Source organism: Protopterus annectens, chromosome 3.part1, assembly GCF_019279795.1.
Source record: "Protopterus annectens isolate FY-2018-M chromosome 3.part1, PAN1.0, whole genome shotgun sequence".
Taxonomy (NCBI): Eukaryota; Metazoa; Chordata; order Ceratodontiformes; family Protopteridae; genus Protopterus; species Protopterus annectens.
This window is the reverse complement of record NC_056732.1, coordinates 1,237,477,481-1,237,498,295: the sequence shown is the minus strand read 5'-3', so window position 1 is coordinate 1,237,498,295 and position 20,815 is coordinate 1,237,477,481. Positions and strand designations below refer to the sequence as shown.

The 20,815-nt window shown below is 38.9% G+C and overlaps 1 protein-coding gene across 1 annotated transcript in view; it reads right to left on the bottom strand.

Annotated features, from left to right (window-relative positions):
* IGHMBP2 (immunoglobulin mu DNA binding protein 2) overlaps positions 1 to 20,815 on the bottom strand; it is a 751,785-nt gene that overhangs the window by 63,195 nt on the left and 667,775 nt on the right. Inside the window, exon 15 of the mRNA XM_044067302.1 lies at positions 3,578 to 3,747. Coding sequence (XP_043923237.1) covers positions 3,578 to 3,747 — 170 coding nt within the window. The remainder of the gene's footprint in view (positions 1 to 3,577; positions 3,748 to 20,815) is intronic.

The following is a 20,815-nucleotide window of genomic DNA, read 5'->3' as shown; positions in this document are numbered from 1 at the left end:
AATGGATTCATTCTATATACTTAGCAGAATACAGAGTTAATGTATAGTTACAATATGTTTTATTCAGTCATATTTGTCATTATTAATTCTACAGGTACCACAAGGGATAGTGGGGTTTATTTGTGTGTGCTATCTGTACAAAGACCTTAAGGGAATGGATTTTTTTTTAAAGATTATAACACTGCAGCAAAAGACTCCATCAGTTTGGATTTAAAGTTATGCCTCAATTAAACATTAATGATTTTATGTTTTACATGTTGGACCTGCAATGAAAATACTAGTGAGGTAAGTCCTTCTTTTGCTTTTGGCTGGGGCTACCATAACTCAAAACATGTTTATATACGTTTGGATTTGGTTCATAGAATGAATTTCTAAAGATAAAGGGTAGACAGCTTAATGTGGGAACCTGAGCCTTCTTTTTCTTAGCTAAGTTTAAATGGTGTCTGGTTTCCTGGAAGGAAGCAGCACTATTTATGGTGTTTTGAGACTGGGATGTAGCACTAAATTAGGAGAAATAACTCCTATCGTGGAAGCATGTTTATCTGAGATGTAAACATTATTTTGTCATTGGAATTGCTGAAGAAGTATTTTTAACATACTATTTAGTGATTTATACTGCGGTGGTGGTGCTGCGGGAGCGTTGTCGCCTCACAGTAAGACGTTGTCCTATTCAATTCTCAGCTAGAGCGTCTTCTGTGTGGAGACATGCGTGAATGGGCGTACCTTCGTTGAAGGTTGTGTCTCAGGGCCGGCAACTCGGCACGTAAAAATCTACTGCCAATCATTAGCGGACCGGAGGTCCACTGTGGCGACCCCTAACCGGGAAAAGCTGAAAGACACAAGAACAACTATTTAGTGATTTAATTTTCATTTTTTTCTATGTTTTTCTATGTGGTCTTTGAGATTCTATCATTGCATCTGTAAAATGTAGCCTGCAGTACACCTGAGAAATTTAGTGGCTCTAAACAATGCTGTAACTTCACATTTAGGGTGCTCCTTGTTTATTTTTATTGAGGTGGGGGGGTTAAATTTTCTTATTCACTATTCAGCATATTTTGTATTCAATGGTTGTTTATTTAACTTGCAAATGGGCAAAAATTGATGACCTTTAGAGTGGTGAGGGCCATTCTGTAAATTAGCCAACCACTTTTCGGGGTCTCTTTTTTTCCTTCTGAACTTGTAGTTTCTTGACTTAATTCTACATCAGGGGCTGGCATAGGATAGAGTGAACTTAATTAGCCTTACCTTGCTATTATCACAGGTCAATGGAAATCCATAATGGTCCCAGGAATGCAGGCATTTCTGCTAATGATAAACAAATTGACTAATGTTGAAGAAAAATTAACACAGAGGCAGTTGAGACATTTCTTAAATAATTGGTTTCCTTAGTATCGATATTTAGTTGAGCTTTGCATCACTGAACAGCTATGGATATCTCAAAATTACCATGATTTCATGGAAAATTCTAGTAACAAATATAACAGGTTGGTCATGTCTAGTCCTCCCCTTTTCTGTTAGGTGGTATGGCTTTGAATTCAGGAGAAAGTCTGGATCCAAATTATGCAAATAAAAAAAGAAAGGTTTTGCCTGAAATATGGTTAAGAAAACTGATCTTAAATTTATGTGTAAGGGTGGTGGCCATGCACTATAAAATTCACATTATAGTACCCTTTTTCAATTGGTCAAAGATTTGCCCATTACACACATTTAAATACAAGTTGGCACCTATGTTTCTATAATAAATTTACAAGGTTTGACATACACTCTAAGTTATAAGTGTTGAATGATTACGTAAGTTTTGCTTTGCAAATGGTACATTAATTAAAGAATGCACTAGCTGAATTTTTATTAGTTTGTGTTAATTATTTGTAAACAACAATAAAGGTCAGTTAAAGCCTGCTCAACACTCACAAGCAAGCTAGCATCGGCTGATAAAGGAGGCAAATGTAGTAGACCTCTATAAGCCCTACTTCAAACATGGGGATTAACTTCAAGAGCTAAAAAGCTTACTGTATGCACAATGGCAAACAAGCAGTGAACTCTAACACAAAAAGAAAGATGGCAGCTGATACCCTATGCCTTTATCCAAAAATGAGTACCAAACAGGTGCTTTTCAAACATGTCTGCAGGGGGTAAGAAATTATGGGAGGGATGTCAAGCATTTGTAAGAGTAGCTCACCAACCGTGAGGGCTCATGGGATGCCTTAAGAATGGTGGAGCTCAAGAAAGCTCTAGATCAGAGATCAAATCCTGCTTTATGCTCCCTTACCTTACTTCACTAAATAGTATGTTAAAAATCATAAGATACACCCTCAAGGTGGTCTCAAAAATGGGCCTCCTCCATCACCATACACACAGTGACTCATGCTACTAATCTACAAGAAAGATAACATTCCATAGTGGTCTTTAAGTGAGTCTGACAAGTCCTGTATAGCACAATGAAAAATTACATTCAGAAAGCACTGCATGTTTGGATTTTTCTGAAGGCAAACATTTACATGACATTAAAACAGTGTGAGTGATTAGAGAAAAACAGAAGATTTGGGGCTAAGTTGCTTCCTCTGCCAGCATTTGAACATTCTGACATGCAACACTGAGAAGCACTCATTTCAAACAAGGCATCCTAAACTGAAGCTAAGAACTAGCCACTGACAAGGATTCAAGAAGGATAATACAAATTTGATCCACTTCAAAAGGCTACTTTTGAATTACGATTTTGCACTATAGCCAGGTCCACTGACAGAAAGAGATGAGGTCCTGACTATGACACAAGTGATGTGAGTTTGAATACAGCTCAGGCACCTGCTACATGTACAAGAGGAGTGATGCTACTCTGCAAGTTCTTGAGGCTGAGGGGGTTTGTTTCATGTCCAGATGCTCAGTCCCATTGTAAAATACCCAACAGAAATACCACTGGAATGCTGGCTTTGAGGGAGGCATGGCCATCTTGCGGGGTTACATCACTTATTGAAGCAATCAACATGTCCTCACTGATGCCACTGCATACTGAAAACTGAGACAGTACTGGGCATGCAGAGAGGGGTTAGGCCCTTAAAGTAAAAAAAACACCTGGCATTAAACAGGTGATGGTTTCACTCACCACTACTCAGCACCCACCCCTGGGAGGGATGAATGAGCCATAAGGATCTTTTCTACTTGGGAAACAAAACAGCCAGTGGAGCAAGTGGAGATTGAGGAATCTGATGGTCACACAGAAAAGGGAGCAAACAACATTTTACAAATATAATGCCTTGCACAATGGGAATTCAAGACTGGGGCATTCTTGACTCATTCATTAATTTGCAGCTCTTTGGTAAATATTAACATATTCCCCATAAATCATTCCAAATAGCTGCTTTAAAATTGTTGAAGTGACTTAACTCGCATCTATTACATAGCACCTTTGGCAAAGAGACACATCTTCAGATTACTCATGCATAGCTCTACAGATTGTTTGTCAGCTGAATTATTTGGGAAGACAGCTATCACCTTCACAGTCAAATTAAAAGGCAAACTATTTGCCTACAGATTGCAGAGAAGAAAGTAACACATGGTTACAAAATTCATTCAATGTTACCTCTGGAATATGATGTTTAAGGCAGTATGTCTTGTTGCAATACATGCATAGTTGGCCTAAGGTCACAACGCTGGCTTTGCACTTCAAAAATGAGCAGGTTCTGTCAGCTTTCACCACAGAGGCAATCAGTGCATCAAAGTCTTCATTAGTCAATTCAGCATCTCCAGACCCTAAGGAAAAATAGCTTAGTCATTTGACATTAAAAATCACTTCATATCCTGTCACATATCTGTGAACTTCTTAACTATTGCACATGGTCCATGCAAGAAAATAAGAAGACAATACACAACTTTAACATTTACCTTCAACTTTTAAGAGAGTGTGTGTGTGTGTGTGTGTGTGTGTGTGTGTGTGTGTGTGTGTGTGTGTGTGTGTGTGTGTGTGTGTGCGCGTGTGTGTGTGTTAGTTACCTGGAGGAACTTCATAAAGGGAAGTCTGCTTTATGAAGTGGAAAGTTACCACTGGCAGATGTATGGGAACCTATGAATAAGGGACTGCAACAGTTTGCTCCCAAAGGGAAAATAATCATCCCCGTCATACCTGACTCTGCTTATTTGTGCCTACAGTTACAGCATGATGAAGATTCTTTAACTCTTTAACTAATAAGCACTTCAGAAGGCCTGTCCCCAAAATACTGTTTGTTTCTGTCAATTTTTGAGCTTTGTATTTAAAAATCAACATCTCCAAAAAGGTTCATTTATTAATGAAATGTTGATCTCCAAAATTTTACTAGACTTGGTTCCTAGCTTCAAAATTAAATGAGCAGCTGCATCTTGAGTTTTAATGAAAGAATATCAATTTTAAATGATATTTTATGCTTCAGTATATGCAAAGAATGAAAAGCCAATTTTTATACAGAGACATACCCCCTTTAAAATCTGAAATCACATTCACATTATATTTTTACTCTACTGATACCTTTTGTTTATTTAAAACTGAAGATAACTGATTTGGCTGAGTGTTTTGTACAAGCTGTACTTAGTCAATTTAGAAAAGCCACTTGGTACTGAACACCCAAACTTCAAATGGCACTCTCTCTCTCTCTCTCTCGCTCTCATTCATTTAAAGAATAACAAAACTAGAGTCACATGGCTATAAAATACTACTGGTGGTATCTAGCAAAAAGGGATCTTTACTCTGTAACAGTACAAAGTATTAATGTACATACCTCAGAATAAACTAATATGACTTTTAGACACAAAATGCATTTAGCTGATGATTTCAGTAGTAAATACTCTTACACAACTTGATCTTTTTATTATGCCATCTACTGCACAAGTGTGTAAACTGAGGGGGTCGTAATTCCTGTGAGAAAACCTTCTGTTTTTAGCAGAAATATTAAAAATAATATTATTAATTTTGATTTACTGGCAACTCAGTAAAAAAAAAGTATTTTAGGCCATTACTGTACTCAGTTTATTGAACAGAAGTTATTCACAGCACTCAGAATGAAAACAGAGTAGAATGCAAAATGTCTGACTTTGGCAGTAAAGGTACATGGACTAAAGCCACTGGGGCCTGTGTTTGAAAGGCTGTATCTTTGTCCCTGTTTGAGATATAATTACAAACTGTGAGGCAATAACAGCAAAATGTTAGGCAACAAAACATATCTAACACTGTAATTCTAACCTCAGAGCTTCCAGTGCAGTGCACCTGTGAGTTTGATTCCATAGATTTAGCAACTTGAAAACAAAGATTGCAGTCGTAGTATGTTACAACTGAAAAATATATATTTTTTTCTGGTGAAATACACATCATTTACTCCTGATGTAATGACATGCAATAAAGAAGTATTTTAAGCTCTTACTGATTCACTTACTGAGCAGAAGTTCACTATAGCACTTATAATGAAAACAAGGGAAATACAAAATGTTAGACTGGCAAAAGAGTCACATTAAAGCCAGATGGTCCAGCTTGCAAAGCTATATCTCAGCCACCCTTTAATATTTCATTGCAAAACTTTCATGTAATAAAAACAACATGGTGTTCAGCAGCAAAAGCACACATAAGACTGCAATTCTAACCTTACCAATTTCAGTGCAGCACACCTCTAAATTTGGCTCCATACTTTTAGCCACTTGAAAGCATTGCATTGTAGCCATGGCATGTTACAAATAAAAGAATGCGTTTTTCTGGTGAAATAAGATTTTTAATTCTGATGCACATACTCAATAAGGAAGTACTTTATTCAATTACTATACTCAGAATATGGAAAAAGTACAGTTGTGTACACTTACCATAAATGCAGATGTTCGAGTGTATTCACTGTTGCAGTCATCACATTTGGGTTATCTGCTTGCAGTAGCCCTCAGTCAGCCTGATTATCAAAGTCTTGGGTCCTGCGTAGGTTGCTGTCTCATCTTTCGTGGCGTCAGGTAGTTAGGGGTATAAAGCATGCAGCCAATGCCATTACATCAGTTTTTCTTGCCCTAGATGTCAGGTGCCCCCCTAATGGGAAGCAATTAAATAAATATAAATATATATATATATATATATATATATGTATATATATATATATATATATATATATATATATATATATATATATATATATATACATGGTTATATCCCCAACAAAAAAGCAAATACACCAAAAAGCTTTTAAGCATAGTAAAGGAGAGTAGAGGTATAGCCAAAAGAAGTCAGGGGGCTGGAGGGAGGGTAACCAGGACTGCAACAGTGAATACACTCGAACATCTATATTTATGGTAAGTGTACACAACTGTACTATGTTCTTCCTGTTTCACTTTGCAGTCATCACATTTGAGTAGATTCCCAAAGCTAAGGCTGGGAGGAGGAATTTACATAGCATTAAGACTAGCTATAAGGCCCTGCATGATTGCAGTGGTAAAGCCAGCTCTGGATTTAGAGAAAATTGGTAAATGGTAATGCTTGATGAAAGCATGTACAGAACTCCAGGTAGCCATTTCTAGGGATGTCCCTGGTAGGGACACCTCTGAGAAAGGCTGTAGAGGTAGATGCAGCCCTGGTTGAATGGGGTCTAATCCCCTGTGGGATAGGTTTTCCATGGTGCTAATAGCAGAAATGAATGCAATGGCCTATCCATTTAGAAATGGTTTGCTTTGAAATAGCCTTCCATCTGCCCCTGCAGCAAATGCCACCAGCAGTTGTTCAGAATTCCTCTGAGGTTTAGTCCTGTCCAAGTAAAATCTAAGTTGTCTGTGCACATCTAAGGAGTGCAGTATTCATTCCCCTTTGTTCTGTGGATTAGAAAAGAAGGTTGGCAAATGAATGGACTGATTAAGGGCCACACTGGATACCACCCTGGGCATGAAGGAGGGATTGGTCCTGAGGGACACCCTGTTCGCATGAAAGATGATGAAAGGCTCCACTGCCATAAGGGCGTGTAATTCAGATACCCTTCTTGCTGACGTGATTGCTAAAAGGAAGGCAGTTTTCCAAGAAAGGAATTTTAACTCTGTACTTGCAGCTGGCTCAAAAGGAGGAAGAGTGAGTTTTTCCAATACAAAGTTAAGGTCCCAGGCTGGAGTTGGGGCTCTCCTGGGTGGTCTTACGTTTTTGGCCCCTCTGAGGAACTACTTGAACAGTGGATGAGAGAAGAGGGGTGGTTCTGTGTTGTAATGAGCTGAAATGGCTGAGGCGTGAATTTTGATGGAGGAAAAAGAAAGGCCCTTGTGAAGCATCTCAGTTAAGTATTGAAGAGTCTGAGATAAATTGGGCACTGCTGTGCCCATCCCTTGAGTTTGGTTCCAAGCACAGAATCTTTTCCATTTTTTAGCATAAGATTTTCTAGTACTAGGCCTCCTTGCCTCCAAAATGACATCCAACACTTGTTTACTGAGGGATGGTAAGGGAGAGATTAGGTAATTAGCCAGGCTGCCAGGTTCAGGGTTTGAAGCTGAGGGTGCAGAATCTGGATCTCCTGCTGTGACAGCAGGGTAGGGATCTGAGGCAGGTGCCATGGAGCCAGCAGTGACAAACTGCGCAAGAAGGGGTACCAGTGTTGGCATGGCCAGTCTGGTGCAGTCAATATCGTCCTTGGTTTGTCCTGCTTGATCTTTAGTAGTACTTTGGAGAGGAGAGTCAGAGGAGGAAAGGTATAAACTGATAGATTTTTCCAGCTGAAGGACAGAGCATCCACTTTCCAAGCTTGTTTGTGGGAAGTCCTTGTGCAGAATATGTCCAATTGGTAGTTCTGGGGGGAGGCAAACAGGTCTAAATCTGGGCTCCTCCATTTGTTTATCAACATGCTGAAAGTCTTTGGTTCCAGTTTCCACTCGTGTGGGTCCATGAGATTTCTGCTTAGTTTGTCTGCCAGTGTATTTAGTTTTCCTGGCAGGAATTGAGCCTGTAGATGCACTTGGCAGCTCAAGGCTGTGTTCCACATAGCCATGGCTAGTCTGCAGAGGGGGTAAGAATGAGTACCCCCCCCTGCTTCTTTATGTACCACATAACAGTGTTGTTGTCCATCTTCACCATTAATTGTCCTGGAAGAATGTGGTCCTTGAAGGCTGTCAGAGCATTCTGTACAGCTAACATTTATTTTTTATTGATATGCAGGTGCATCTGACTTGGGTTCCATTTGCCCTGAATGAACTTCCCTGCCAGGTGAGCCCCCCATGCATAGTCCGATGTATTGGTTGTTAGGGTTTGGGTGGCAGGGGATAGAGTGAATGGTAGTCCCTTGTTTTGGTGGCAGGCCTCTGCCCACCAAAGGAACTCTAACCATAGGCAAGGTATGATAGGAATCATTGCTTCTAGATCATGAGAATGTTGACACCATAGGCTTTTTAGATACCATTATAGTTTCCTCATATGCAGTCTTGCATATGGAAATATTAGAACCCCAAGGCTTGCAGTATTTGCCTTGCAGATAGCAGGGTTTTTGTGGCCATTAGTTTGAAGTAAGCTGTCAAATGAATTTGTTTCTCTGGCGTGAGGAAAGCCATCTGGGAAGTTGTGTTCAAGCTTGGTCCCAGGAATATAATTTGCTGACAGGGTACCAGATGTGATTTATTTTCGTTTATGGTGTACCCCAGAAAATTTAGCACCTTTTGTACAAATGCTAGATGATTCAAAAATATGTCCCGGCTTTCTGCCTGAATTAGACAATCGTCCAGGTATGGGTATATTTGAATATTTCTTTGCCTGCAAAATGCAATGACTGGAGCTAGGCACTTTGTGAATACCCTGGGCGCAGAAGATAAGCCAAAGAGCAGTGCAGAGAACTGATAGTGCATGTAGCCTGCTTTGAAGCATAGGTATCTTCTGCAAGATTCCCTGCTTGGGATGTGCAGGTAGGCTTCCTTTAAATCCAGTGTTGCCAACCAGGCATCTTTGCCTAGCATAGGAAGTAAATGGTGAAGAGTTAGCATCTTGAATTTTGGAATCACCAAAAAGGTGTTTAAGATAGAAAGGTCCAGGATAGGACGCCATGAGTTGTCATTTCTGGGTACTAGGAAAAGTCTTGAGTAGAAACCTTGTCCCTTTTCCTCTTCTGGTACAGTTTGAATACCCTTTATGCTTAAGAGAGAGAGTACTTGCTTTTGAGCCTCTGCCCACTGATTTGGGGGTAGATCTGGCCAACCGTTTGGGGTTGGTAACATGTGGAAGTGAAATCTGTATCCTTGGGAAACTATATTTAAAACCCATTTGTCATGGGTAATGAGTTTCCATTTTTTTGCCTGCAGAGCAATCTTTCTCCCTAAAGGAGCAGTCAGTTGAGAAGTGCTTGGAAGTTTTAAAGTTAAGTCATTGAGACAGTTTACCACAGGGGAGAGTCTTACTAATCCCTGATTTGGAAGTGGGAGCCCCCCACTGCTTAGTTCTGTGCGTACCCTGGGACTGAAGCCTGGGTGTTCTGCTGGTTCTTGGTTTGGACTGAGAAGGCCTGGAAGAGACAGGAAAAGACCAATTCTTAGAGGGCCAATGCCTACTAAATCTTGGAGGCTGTACTTGTAGGAAATTTTTAACAGTTTGCATAGATTTAGCTTTTTCCTCCATCTTTTTAAGAACTACTTCTTCTTTGTTGCCAAACAGGCGGTCCTGATTTAAGGGAGCATCCAGCAATTTAGCTTTAACATGAACTGGCAAAGATTGTTCCTTAAGCCAAGCATGCCTTCTAAGTACAGACCCAGTGACAACAGCCCTGCAAGATGCCTCTAGTGAATCAAAACCACATTGCAAAGTATGCTTTCCAACCTGTTCAGAGAATGCATTAAATCTTGTAAATCCATATTTTCAGCACAGTCAGGAATCAACATAATTTTCTGTTTAAGCAATCCAATAATATGCTGCTGATACTTTAACATATGAAACTGTCAGTTTAAGGCCCTAATGGCCAAAGTTGCTGAAGTGTATACATTCTTACCCCATCTATCCAGAGCCCTGGAGTCTCTATCAGAGGGGGTAGGATTTTTGGCAGTAGTAGCCTTAATGCCCTTGGGTCCCTGTGAAATGGTCTCAGGATCCGAAGTAGGATTTTTAAAAAGGAGCTTGTGATAGTCAGGAACCCTGTAATATCTATCAGGTTTTCTGGGAGCAGGAGGTAAAGAGTCAGGGGCCAAGCTAGATTCGGAAAAGGCATCATCAACAATGTCTTGTACAGGAGGGATAGCTAAAGGCCTGTGTTGGGGCAGGAGTAACAAATCCCTAAGCCTCTTTTTAGAATCAGAGTAATCCTGGCTTTCCCAGTGAAAGTGCTCCCTAACAGTATGCAGGGTTTCACCAAAAGATAAATCCTCTGGGGGGAAGCAGAAGGAATAGAGTCCTCTGCATCAGAATCCTCATAGGTAGATAAGGGTAAATCCTGGTCATCAGAGGAAACAGAAATTTCAGAATCCTGGTCAGAAGTATCATAAGCAAATTCAGTCCTAGGTCTCTTAGAGGGGGAAGGTTGGCTTCACCTGATTAAAGTAATAAGGTCTTCAGCCATTCTTATCATTTGTTTTTTAGGCATAGAGGCCTGACCATGCGGTCTGGGCATCAGATTTCTAGGCATGGTTCGAGTTTTAGGACTTGAAGAAGAAGATTTCATCGGTTTAATATGCAAGTCAGTAGGCCTGAATACACCCTCAGTAGCCGTGGCTCTGGACCCATCCAAGGTAGAGACATCCACAAGTTCCTCAGCTGAAGCATCTCGCGGCATACCGGACTCTGAATGGGTCTCAGTAGGGGCCTATGAATCTAAAGTAGTGGGTATCAGGGGCTGCGAAAGCACCTCACTGAGTACCGGCGAACTGGCGACTGGCTTAGGAGAAGCGTCGTCGGCAGCTTTGGACCTAGGTGGCCTGTCTCTGTCTTTATCTTTGTGTGTTTTCAGAATGTCGGGGGTTGGATGGCTTACCGAAGACATATCTGGATAATTGAACTGAGTACCAAAATATACTGACAACGAATAGTTTGTTGCTTAAATAAGGCACAAAACCGACAGCGAGGTACGTCGTGGTCAGGGCCTAGGCAAGGAATACAGTACGAATGAAAATCTTTGTGAGGTCTTTGCTTTCCACAAGAAATACAATTAAGAAAAGACACAATAAGACACAATAAGGCTACTCCCTCCATGTGGTAGCTAGCTCCAACATGATCCGTTTGGAGGGTATTATATATATCCCCTTTTTTCTAGTTGCTGGTATGCAAACACTACATATGTATCCCAGGTCCTTCCTTAAATAAAAACATTTTTTTAATTCTGTTCAGTTAAAAACGACAAATTGCCTACTTCAAAGTACTGGTTCAAGCACTAATAACAATTTCCTCGGAGCAAATTTCTTGTTATAGTAACTTGGCTCAATATAATAAGAAATTACTCATTCATTGGAAGTCACTTCCAGCTACCTTTCTTCATTGAATGCAAACCTCCATTCACTGAGAACTATATGCTCCGCCTTCTCAGTATGTACTTCCAAAGTTCTAAGTCAATAAATTACCTGTATGCAAAGCACTGGAGCAAATTGCAAAAAGTTTCTTACTTGGAAGCCAACCTATAACCTGCATACAGCCTGTGTGTAAAGTGTGTGTGTGTGTGGGGGGGGGGGGTGGGCAAGTCCCAAAGCTCTTCCTTCTTCTAAAGCTAATTGGTTCCAATAGGCATCCCGTGTTCAAGGTCACCAGAGTGAATTTCCAAAGTCTAAGACCAACTTCAAATCAGCGTGCTGCCTGTGCACTTAAACGAATTCCAGGATAAATAATTCTTCCTTCCTCTGAAGCCAACTGGAATCAGCAAACTGTCTGTTTGCAAAGTCTCTGGAGCAGGTTCCAAAATATTCCTAATTCTGAAACCAACTTCAAATAAGCATGCTGCTTGTGTTTAAAAACGGACTCAGGAACGGATAAGTGCTTTCGGTTAAAAACCTTCTTCAGATCCTATGCTTATCTGCTTTGCTCTTCCTTTTATACTGCGTGTATTCTAGGTATTGACCAATGAGGTATTATATTCAAATAAGACTCTCTGCCTTCATTATTCATTGGTTACACTTGCTACTTGTATCCAATCTGTATTTTTATATACACTGCCAAATCCGTTTAACTTCCTGAGTTCCTGCAAGTATGTCACTGGTTATTCTGTCCTCTTGGGAGGAGTACATTCTCATATGTTCTTTAGTAGCTGGTTATATAGCTTTACTGTCATGTTATTCAGCCCTATTTCGTAGTGGTTTTATGATAGAAGTTTATTATCGCCCCCTAAGCCTCCTTTCTTTTAGTACTGGTTTTAAGGGGACTACTGCGTTAAGGCCAGGACTTTGACTGGCTCACAAGTTCATAATCCATTCCATTTCTATTTTTTCAGTTCTGTTGAATAAATCTCCACCTCGTGCTGTAACTGAAACATGAGTTAATATCATAAATTTAAAGCTATGCCCTGGATTATGCTTTATATGCTGATACAAAGCATTAACTTCTATCTTGTTGTTGATGTCTCTTAGATGCCGTAAAATACGTTCTTTGAACTTTCTGTTAGTTTTACCCACATAAAACGACATACATCCTTCACAGCTGGCTATATATATCACATTCTCGATGAAGGCACGATCCATATACCCATCTTTCAACAGCTTCCTTTTCTGTTACAGAACAGAGAAAGCAGAGTACCCAGATCCCTAAGCAGGGAAAGGAAGAAAAGAAAAGTGACTTAGAAGAACCACATCACGTAAAGAATGATGTTAATTCATTGGTGATTAACATCTCTAAATATAAGCTGACTAAAGAAGAAAATGACTTATTACAGAAAGGACTTAGTTTTATACCCTCATTGAAGTCTGAACTGAGCGAGGTGATCACTGACCTTAAAAGTTTTGGAAGAAATATTACTTTAAAATATATTTTTGATAGTAGAATGAATATAAAAGAAGATAGTAACAGTGGCATTGTGTACAAGAAACCTAATATATTTGTACCTGTAAATCCACCAGCAGTGGAAATGTTTATAAAATTATGTGAAGAGGAGATAGCACAATTGAAGCAGAGTAATAAAGGCAAACAGTTTTATAATATAACTAGGAAAGAAAAAACAGCCCTGAAGGAATTACAGCAAAATTAAGAAATAATAATAAAGACTGCAGATAAAGGAGGAGCCCTAGTGGTTATGGATAAAGAACACTACAACAGAAAAATGCTGGAAATGTTGAGTGATACTTCAACTTATAGAAGAATTAGCAAGGCTCAGCTACAAGAGCTAACAAAAAAGTGAAAGATGATTTACATGATAAGTTGATGTGCACAGAATTAGATGAAGAACTGTTTGAGTTTTTTGAAGTATCCCACCCTACAGTGCCAGAGATAAAAGGAATACCGAAAGTGCATAAAAATGTACTGGATCGACCTCTCAGACCCATAGTATCTGGCAGAGGATGGATCACGGAACCACTTTCAATATATGTGGAGGATGAACTTAAAAAACTTATGCACAAAGCGAGAACAGTATTGAAGGACACGGCACACCTCTTGGAGAGACTACAAGAAACTATGAAAGATTTGGATAACATCACTGACTTATTATTGGTAACCCTAGATGTTAATAGTCTATTTACATGTATCCCCAATGAATATGGGATAGAAGCTGTAAGGCAGTTCTCATACACCAACAATATGGCAATGAAAGTTGATGTTATCTGTGGCCTTTTGGACATTATACTACGTAGTAATGTGTTCATTTATGACAAAAATATCTATTGGCAAAAATGGGGGGTTGCCATGGGCACCCCCTGTGCTAAAAGCTATGCGAACATAGTACTAGCACAGTGAGAGTTACAATGGATGAATAGTAAAGATAACATATGGAAAGAGGAAGTACTGTTCTATGGTCGGTTTGTGGATGACATACTATTACTATGGAAAGGAGAAGTCCATCAATACCAATAGTTTCTAAGATATCTAATATCTACAACGGACTTTTTGAAGTTTGAATCCAAATACTCCCAGGAAAGTATTGACTTCATGGATATAAGTATTACCTTTAAAAAGGGAACTGTATAGACGGCCCTACATAGGAAAGCTACATGGAAGAACCACATGCTGCATAGAACTAGTATGCACATCACACATATTTTCAACAACATATTTGAAAATGAAGTCATACGCATTTCTAGACTATGTACCAAGGAGGATACATTTCAACAAGAGTTCAACCATTTGGCGGATAACTTAGTAACTAGAGGAGGAAGAATCAGATGGACTTTGAACAAGTGATGGAATTACGAGGAGGCAAAGGAAAACCATATTATCGTTACAAACACGTAAAAGGACAGAAGAATGATGAAAACCAAGAGTCCTTAAGATGTATATTAACTTATGCACCAGATAATAAACAAATAAACAAAGTTATTCAAAAATATTGGCCAGTTTTAACAGTGGATCCTAAAATTAAAAGTATAGTAGGAGAAAAACGCAAATTCACATATAAAAATAAGAAGAACTTGAAAAGTCTACTGTGTAACAATAGAACAGAAACAATACAGGGAAGAGTAATAAAGAAAAAAGGAATTTTCAAATGTGGGAAGTGTAATGCATGCAAATGTATTAATACGACTAATGTGTTCCAACATGCTATCACACATAAAGTATATTCCTATAAAGGGAATGGAAATTGCAATACAGAGAATGTGATATATATAGCCAGCTGTGAAGGATGTATGTCGTTTTATGTGGGTAAAACTAACAGAAAGTTCAAAGAACGTATTTTACGGCATCTAAGAGACATCAACAACAAGATAGAAGTTAATGCTTTGTATCAGCATATAAAGCATAATCCAGGGCATGGCTTTAAATTTATGATACTAACTCATGTTTCAGTTACAGCACGAGGTGGAGATTTATTCAACAGAACTGAAAAAATAGAAATGGAATGGATTATGAACTTGCGATCCAGTCAAAGTCCTGACTTTAACGCAGTAGTCCCCTTAAAACCAGTACTAAAAGAAAGAAGGCTTAGGGGGCGATAATAAACTTCTTTCATAAAACCACTAAGAAATAGGGCTGAATAACATGACAGTAAAGCTATATAACCAGCTACTAAAGAACATATGAGAATAGACTCCTCCCAAGAGGACAGAATAACCAGTGACATACTTGCAGGAACTCAGGAAGTTAAACTGATTTGGTAGTGTATATAAAAAGACAGATTGGATACAAGTAGCAAGTGTAACCAATGAATAATGAAGGCAGAGAGTCTTATTTGAATATAATACCTCATTGGTCAATACCTATTATACACACAGTATAAAAGGAAGAGCAACGCAGATAAACATAGGATCTGAAGAAGGTTTACAACCGAAAGCGCTTATCTGTTCCTGAGTACGTTTTTCAACACAAGCAGCATGCTTATTTGAAGTTGGCTTCAGAACTAGGAATATTTTGGAACCTGCTCCAGAGACTTTGCAAACAGACAGTTTGCTGATTCCAGTTGGCTTCAGAGGAAGGAAGAATTATTTATCCTAGAATTCGTTTAAGTGCACAGGCAGCATGCTGATTTGAAGTTGGTCTTAGACTTTGGAAATTCATTCCGGTGACCTTGAACATGGGATGTCTATTGGAACCAATTGGCTTTAAAAGAAGGAAGAGCTTTGGGACTTGTCCCCCCCCCCCCCACACACACTTTACACACAGGCTGTATGCAGGTTATAGGTTGGCTTCCAAGTAAGAAACATTTTGCAACTTGCTCCAGTGCTTTGCATACAGGCAATTTATTGACTTAGAACTTTGGAGGTACCTACAGAGGAAGCGGAGCGTATAGCTGTCAGTGAATGGAGGTTTGCATTCAATGAAGAAAGGTAGCTGGAAGTGACTTCCAATGAATGAGTAATTTCTTATTACATTGAGCCAAGTTACTATAACAAGAAATTTGCTCCGAGGAAAGTGTTATTAGTGTTTGAACCAGTACTTTGAAGTAGGCAATTTGTCGTTTTTAACTGAACAGAATTAAAAAATTGTTTTTATTTAAGGAAGGACCTGGGATACATATATAGTGCTTGCATACCAGCAACTACAAGAAAGTTGATATATAATACCCGCCAAATGGACCATCTTGGAGCTAGCTACCACGTGGAGGGAGTAGCCTTATTGTGGCTTTTCATTTTCATATGGTGAAGGCGTACTCCCTAGGCTAGAGCTTGTTTACTTTATCTTTTCAGAAATACAATTACTGACTTTTACTGACATCGATTTAGAGCAAGAAAAAGTTTCCCCAACGGGGTACTTAGCTTAAGACTTCGGTTCTGAAACTCGAAAATGAAAATTTCAAGAGTCGGACGACTGGCACTTGCGAACTGCTTCTGCTTCGGGCACTGCAATGCAAGAAAGACTGGTGTAATGGCGTCGGCTGCATGCTTTATACCCCTGACTACCTGACCTCACGGAAGATGAGACAGCATCCGACGCAGGACCCAAGACTTTGATAATCAGGCCGACTGAGGGCTACTGCAAGCAGATAACCCAAATGTGATGACTGTAACAATGAATCACGAAGAACATCAAGTTTATCACAACACAAACAATGAAAACTAAGTATTATGTGAAGCCTTAGGCGTTGGTGTGGCATTAAATGCACATGAACTAAAGCCAATGATTCATGTCTTTGAAAGGCTATATCTCTGTCCTTTTGTGAGATTTAATTACAAAACCTTCACATAATAAGAAAAGGGGAATCAACTCCCAAGTCTGCAATTTCAACCTTAGAGAGTCCAATGCAGCACATCTATATATTTGGGTCAAGAGCTTTAGCCACTTGAAGGCATGAAATTGCCACAGCATGTCACAACTGAATATCTATCTATCTATCTATTTGTTAACTATAAATGCATTTTACTTCTAACATGATAAAAACTTAGTACACATATATTCTAGACATTAACATTATTCAGCCTATTGTGTAGAGCTTAAACAGACCCCATGTGGAAACCAAGCTTAATGCCAGACTATGTTAACAAAAACCCTCCAAACTTCTAGATATAAGAGGCCATAGGGCAGCTCACAAAAAAAAAAAAAACCTCAGGACTTCTAATATGATGTTTGGGTACACAGCACACATATACTGACCCTTATGAATGAATCACATACATATAATTGCTGTGTGCCTCTTTGACAGATACCACCCCCCAAAAATCATATAAAATTTGTTCCGTAGTGTTCATGTAAATGCTGCTTGTTTTCACACATTACCAACCCCCCCAAAAAAATGATACCCACATTTTCTCTGTGTTGATGTCTCATTTAAAATAAAAAATACAACAACTACAGTAATATTCTTCCACATGCTGTGAAAGGACATCCCACATGCACATATATTGCTATAAACAAATAAATAAAAGTGTACTGTGTTGTTGGCAATGTGTATAGTTACCACTGCTTATAGATCTGTTTTTTTTTTATTTGCCAGAAAAGGTAAAAGCACAAATGGTCACAATAATGTCACTGTAATTGGTGTCTCCACTGTCAGGCATACCGATTCCTTGCTCAAATGGATGAACAAGGATATGGTGACAATTGTCTCTCCAGCAACAATACCTGTGATGTTACAATGGCTCTTCAGTCCCCTTACACTGGGCAAATATGAATATGGCAGAATGGGTGTGAATGACTTAATGGACGTGCAGACAGCCAAGTTGTATCTCACAATGCACATATCAAGTGCAGTAGAGGCTCTGCTTCTGATAAGAATCCTACCTTTCCCTATAACGGTGACCAAATACAAAGAAAAGGTAATTCCTTCTGCTACATCCATAGGGCCCTTTTAGGCACAGTCCAGCTACTGGACATTTCAACACAGCAGATAAAGTTACAGCAAATTCCAAATGAAACTATATTAAAGTTGCTCTTCTTACATCAGAAAATAACAATCTGCCTGAATTTGAGGTCCCCCTCCACCTTGGCCACATCTATGTCTGTGCTGCAGATGAGACCTGGCTTAATTGTAAGGATAGCACTTCCTTCTAACCTGGGTTTAGTGCTTCCCATACAGACCTAAGGAAAATTTGAAGTCACTAATATAATTGTGAGACATGTTATCACTTCTAGGCAGACTCCCCAAGACCCTCAAACAGAATTCACTGAAGTCCAACATATCCTAAACAAAATAAATTATCAATGTACTGCCTATTACACTATCTACTTCCAGATAATCAATGCACATTTCTGAAACACCCATAATGGAAAATACTTTTTTGATGGGTGACATTTAACTATCCATCTATGACCTGGTGCACTTATACCTCAAAAGTTGGGTATGCCCAAAAATGCCTGAACTTAACAAATGATAGTTCTCTAGAAACAACTGATTAGTCAACCCTCTAGGACCAAAACATTCCAGACTCTGCTCTTATCAATGTAACCCTGTCATGCAATTATTCCTGTAGCACCACCATCCCTTATTAAATCTGACCATAAACTAGTAACCTTATCCTTTAAAATCTCAAACATCCCCTTGAACAAATCTGAATTTAAGGACTTCAAAAGAATAAACCTACTCAACCTCCATGATGAACTCACAATCATTCCTTGTAATATCACCTGCCATCATGCATCTTCAAATACCACTTATGCAACAGATTCATTTTTGCACTAGGGAAAGTGCTTAGAGCTGGGAGCCTCTACTGGAACCAAATAGACTGGAAACTTCATAAACAAACTACCATAGTGGCCTACAAATATAAACAAGCTCTAAAACAAAAGGTAACAGACCTTTAAAGTTCTACAATATATCTAAATCTGCCTATTTTCTCTGTCTAAAGGAGCAACAAAGAATTAAACGCTAACATCTGGAACAGCAATGCTAAACATGAACTGGAACTATCATCGGAAGTCAATGGCAGCTATAAATCCTTCTTTAATTATGCCAGGAAATTATGAAACAACATCCAGAAATGGTTTGATCTAATCCATGATAACATCACCCACTCAGATCATCAGGATATTGCAAATGTTTTTATAGATATGTTTTGAGCAATCTCTACCCAGAAAACATTGAAATTCTGCTTATCCCTGAATCATTGACACCATCTAAGATTTTAAAGGAGCACGTTTTCAAAAGCCAAAAATACCATTGTAATGGGACCAGACAACATAGTTGGATACCTAATAAATAGTGCCAAATATTCCTTGACAGAAACCATCTTAAAACTGTTTAATGTAGGCTTAACCACAGGCCCTGAAGTTTGAAGAACTGTTGTGCTGATGCCCCTTCATAAAGGGGGCACCACCATAGATCCCAGGAACTACACAACTACCAGTCTAACTACTCTGATCTGCAAGACCATAAAGTGCATTACATCTGACTTCATAAACTGTGATATCAAAAATATATCATATGCCTTGACCCTTCCCTATTTGTTTTTGTCAAAGGGAAATCATGGCTATTTAACTTAGTAGACTTCATGAGGGTCTCAGAGTTTGGGGACAGTAGTCATTTGATCCACATAGCCTGTATGGATCTGACAAAGGCATGTCACATCATCCCCATTCTAATGTTGTAAATGATCAAAGATACTTAAATGAAGACCTGTATATGATAACTTTGGGTTTCTTCTAGCTGCGTGATATGTCTTGCTAGGTACACATTAAAATGGGCACAGTACTCATTACTTGGTCCAATTATGGTAGTGCACAGACAGACAATAACATTCTTTGACAAAGTTGAGATGCTTTTAGAAATTAGTTGTGCTAGACAGAAGGACTTCCTAACTACTACTGCAGCATGGTTGTCAAAGAAGAGGGAATGTCAAGCCAGGTGCTGAGATCTCTGACTGCCACATCCATTTAGACTGGAGTATTGACTATGTTGTAAGTTGTTCAACAGGTGTTTTTCCAAAAGGTGAGAATTCTGCACTTTTCTGCATTTAATTTGAGCTATTTTAATTCAGTAGCCTAGAAATTAACTGTACAAATTACCATAACTGTTAAAAATATAGACTGTTTCTGTTATTGCATTGTGCTAATATGTTAAACTGTTAAAACTTTGACTATTTGTAAATATTACTCTTACTGCATTTACTAATATGTGCACTCTACTAATATGCGTTTTTCTATTTGTTTAATTTTGCTTCATTTGTGCATATTACATTTCTCTAATAACTTACTCTTATGTTAAATCTGTAATTATTAATTTTCTGGAGCTTTTCTCCCCAGGACTCCATTGAAAACAGGCTCCTTGTGGCCCAATGGACTATCCTGGCAAACAAACTATAAATAAATAAATATTTCACTGTACACCATTGGCTTGTAAGAACTAATTACTGCTAAACCACACATGTATCATTTGAAGGAACAGACAATAACATCCAGCATACAGTCATTGGTGAGTCTGGATAGCCATAGATCACGGTTTGTGGTATGGAGGTCAGAAAAGTATATACCAAAAAGGAGGGGGTCCCAGTACTGAGCCTTGTGGTGTTCCATTGGTTCCTTTCTTATTTTCTGAAGTAAAACCTGCCACCTTAATCGCATGTGCTCTATCTTTTCAGCATGTTTGCAATCTGTTTTGCCATGTAAGGGTCTAACTTTATTTCATTTGCTTATAAAGCCAGCATGGGTACAGTGTCAAAAATCTTGGCCAAATACTGATAAGCTGTGTGGACTGAATGGCCACTATACACAATCTCAGTAACCCTTTTAAAGAAGTTAACTAGATTAAGTAGACATGAGCTGCCCTTCATAAAACAAAACTATTGTGGGTCCAGATAATATTGTGGTTTACAAAGTCAGAAATATGCCCATGGTCTGGTTACTACTATTATTATTATTTATTTATTACCATTGCAGTTAGTATTA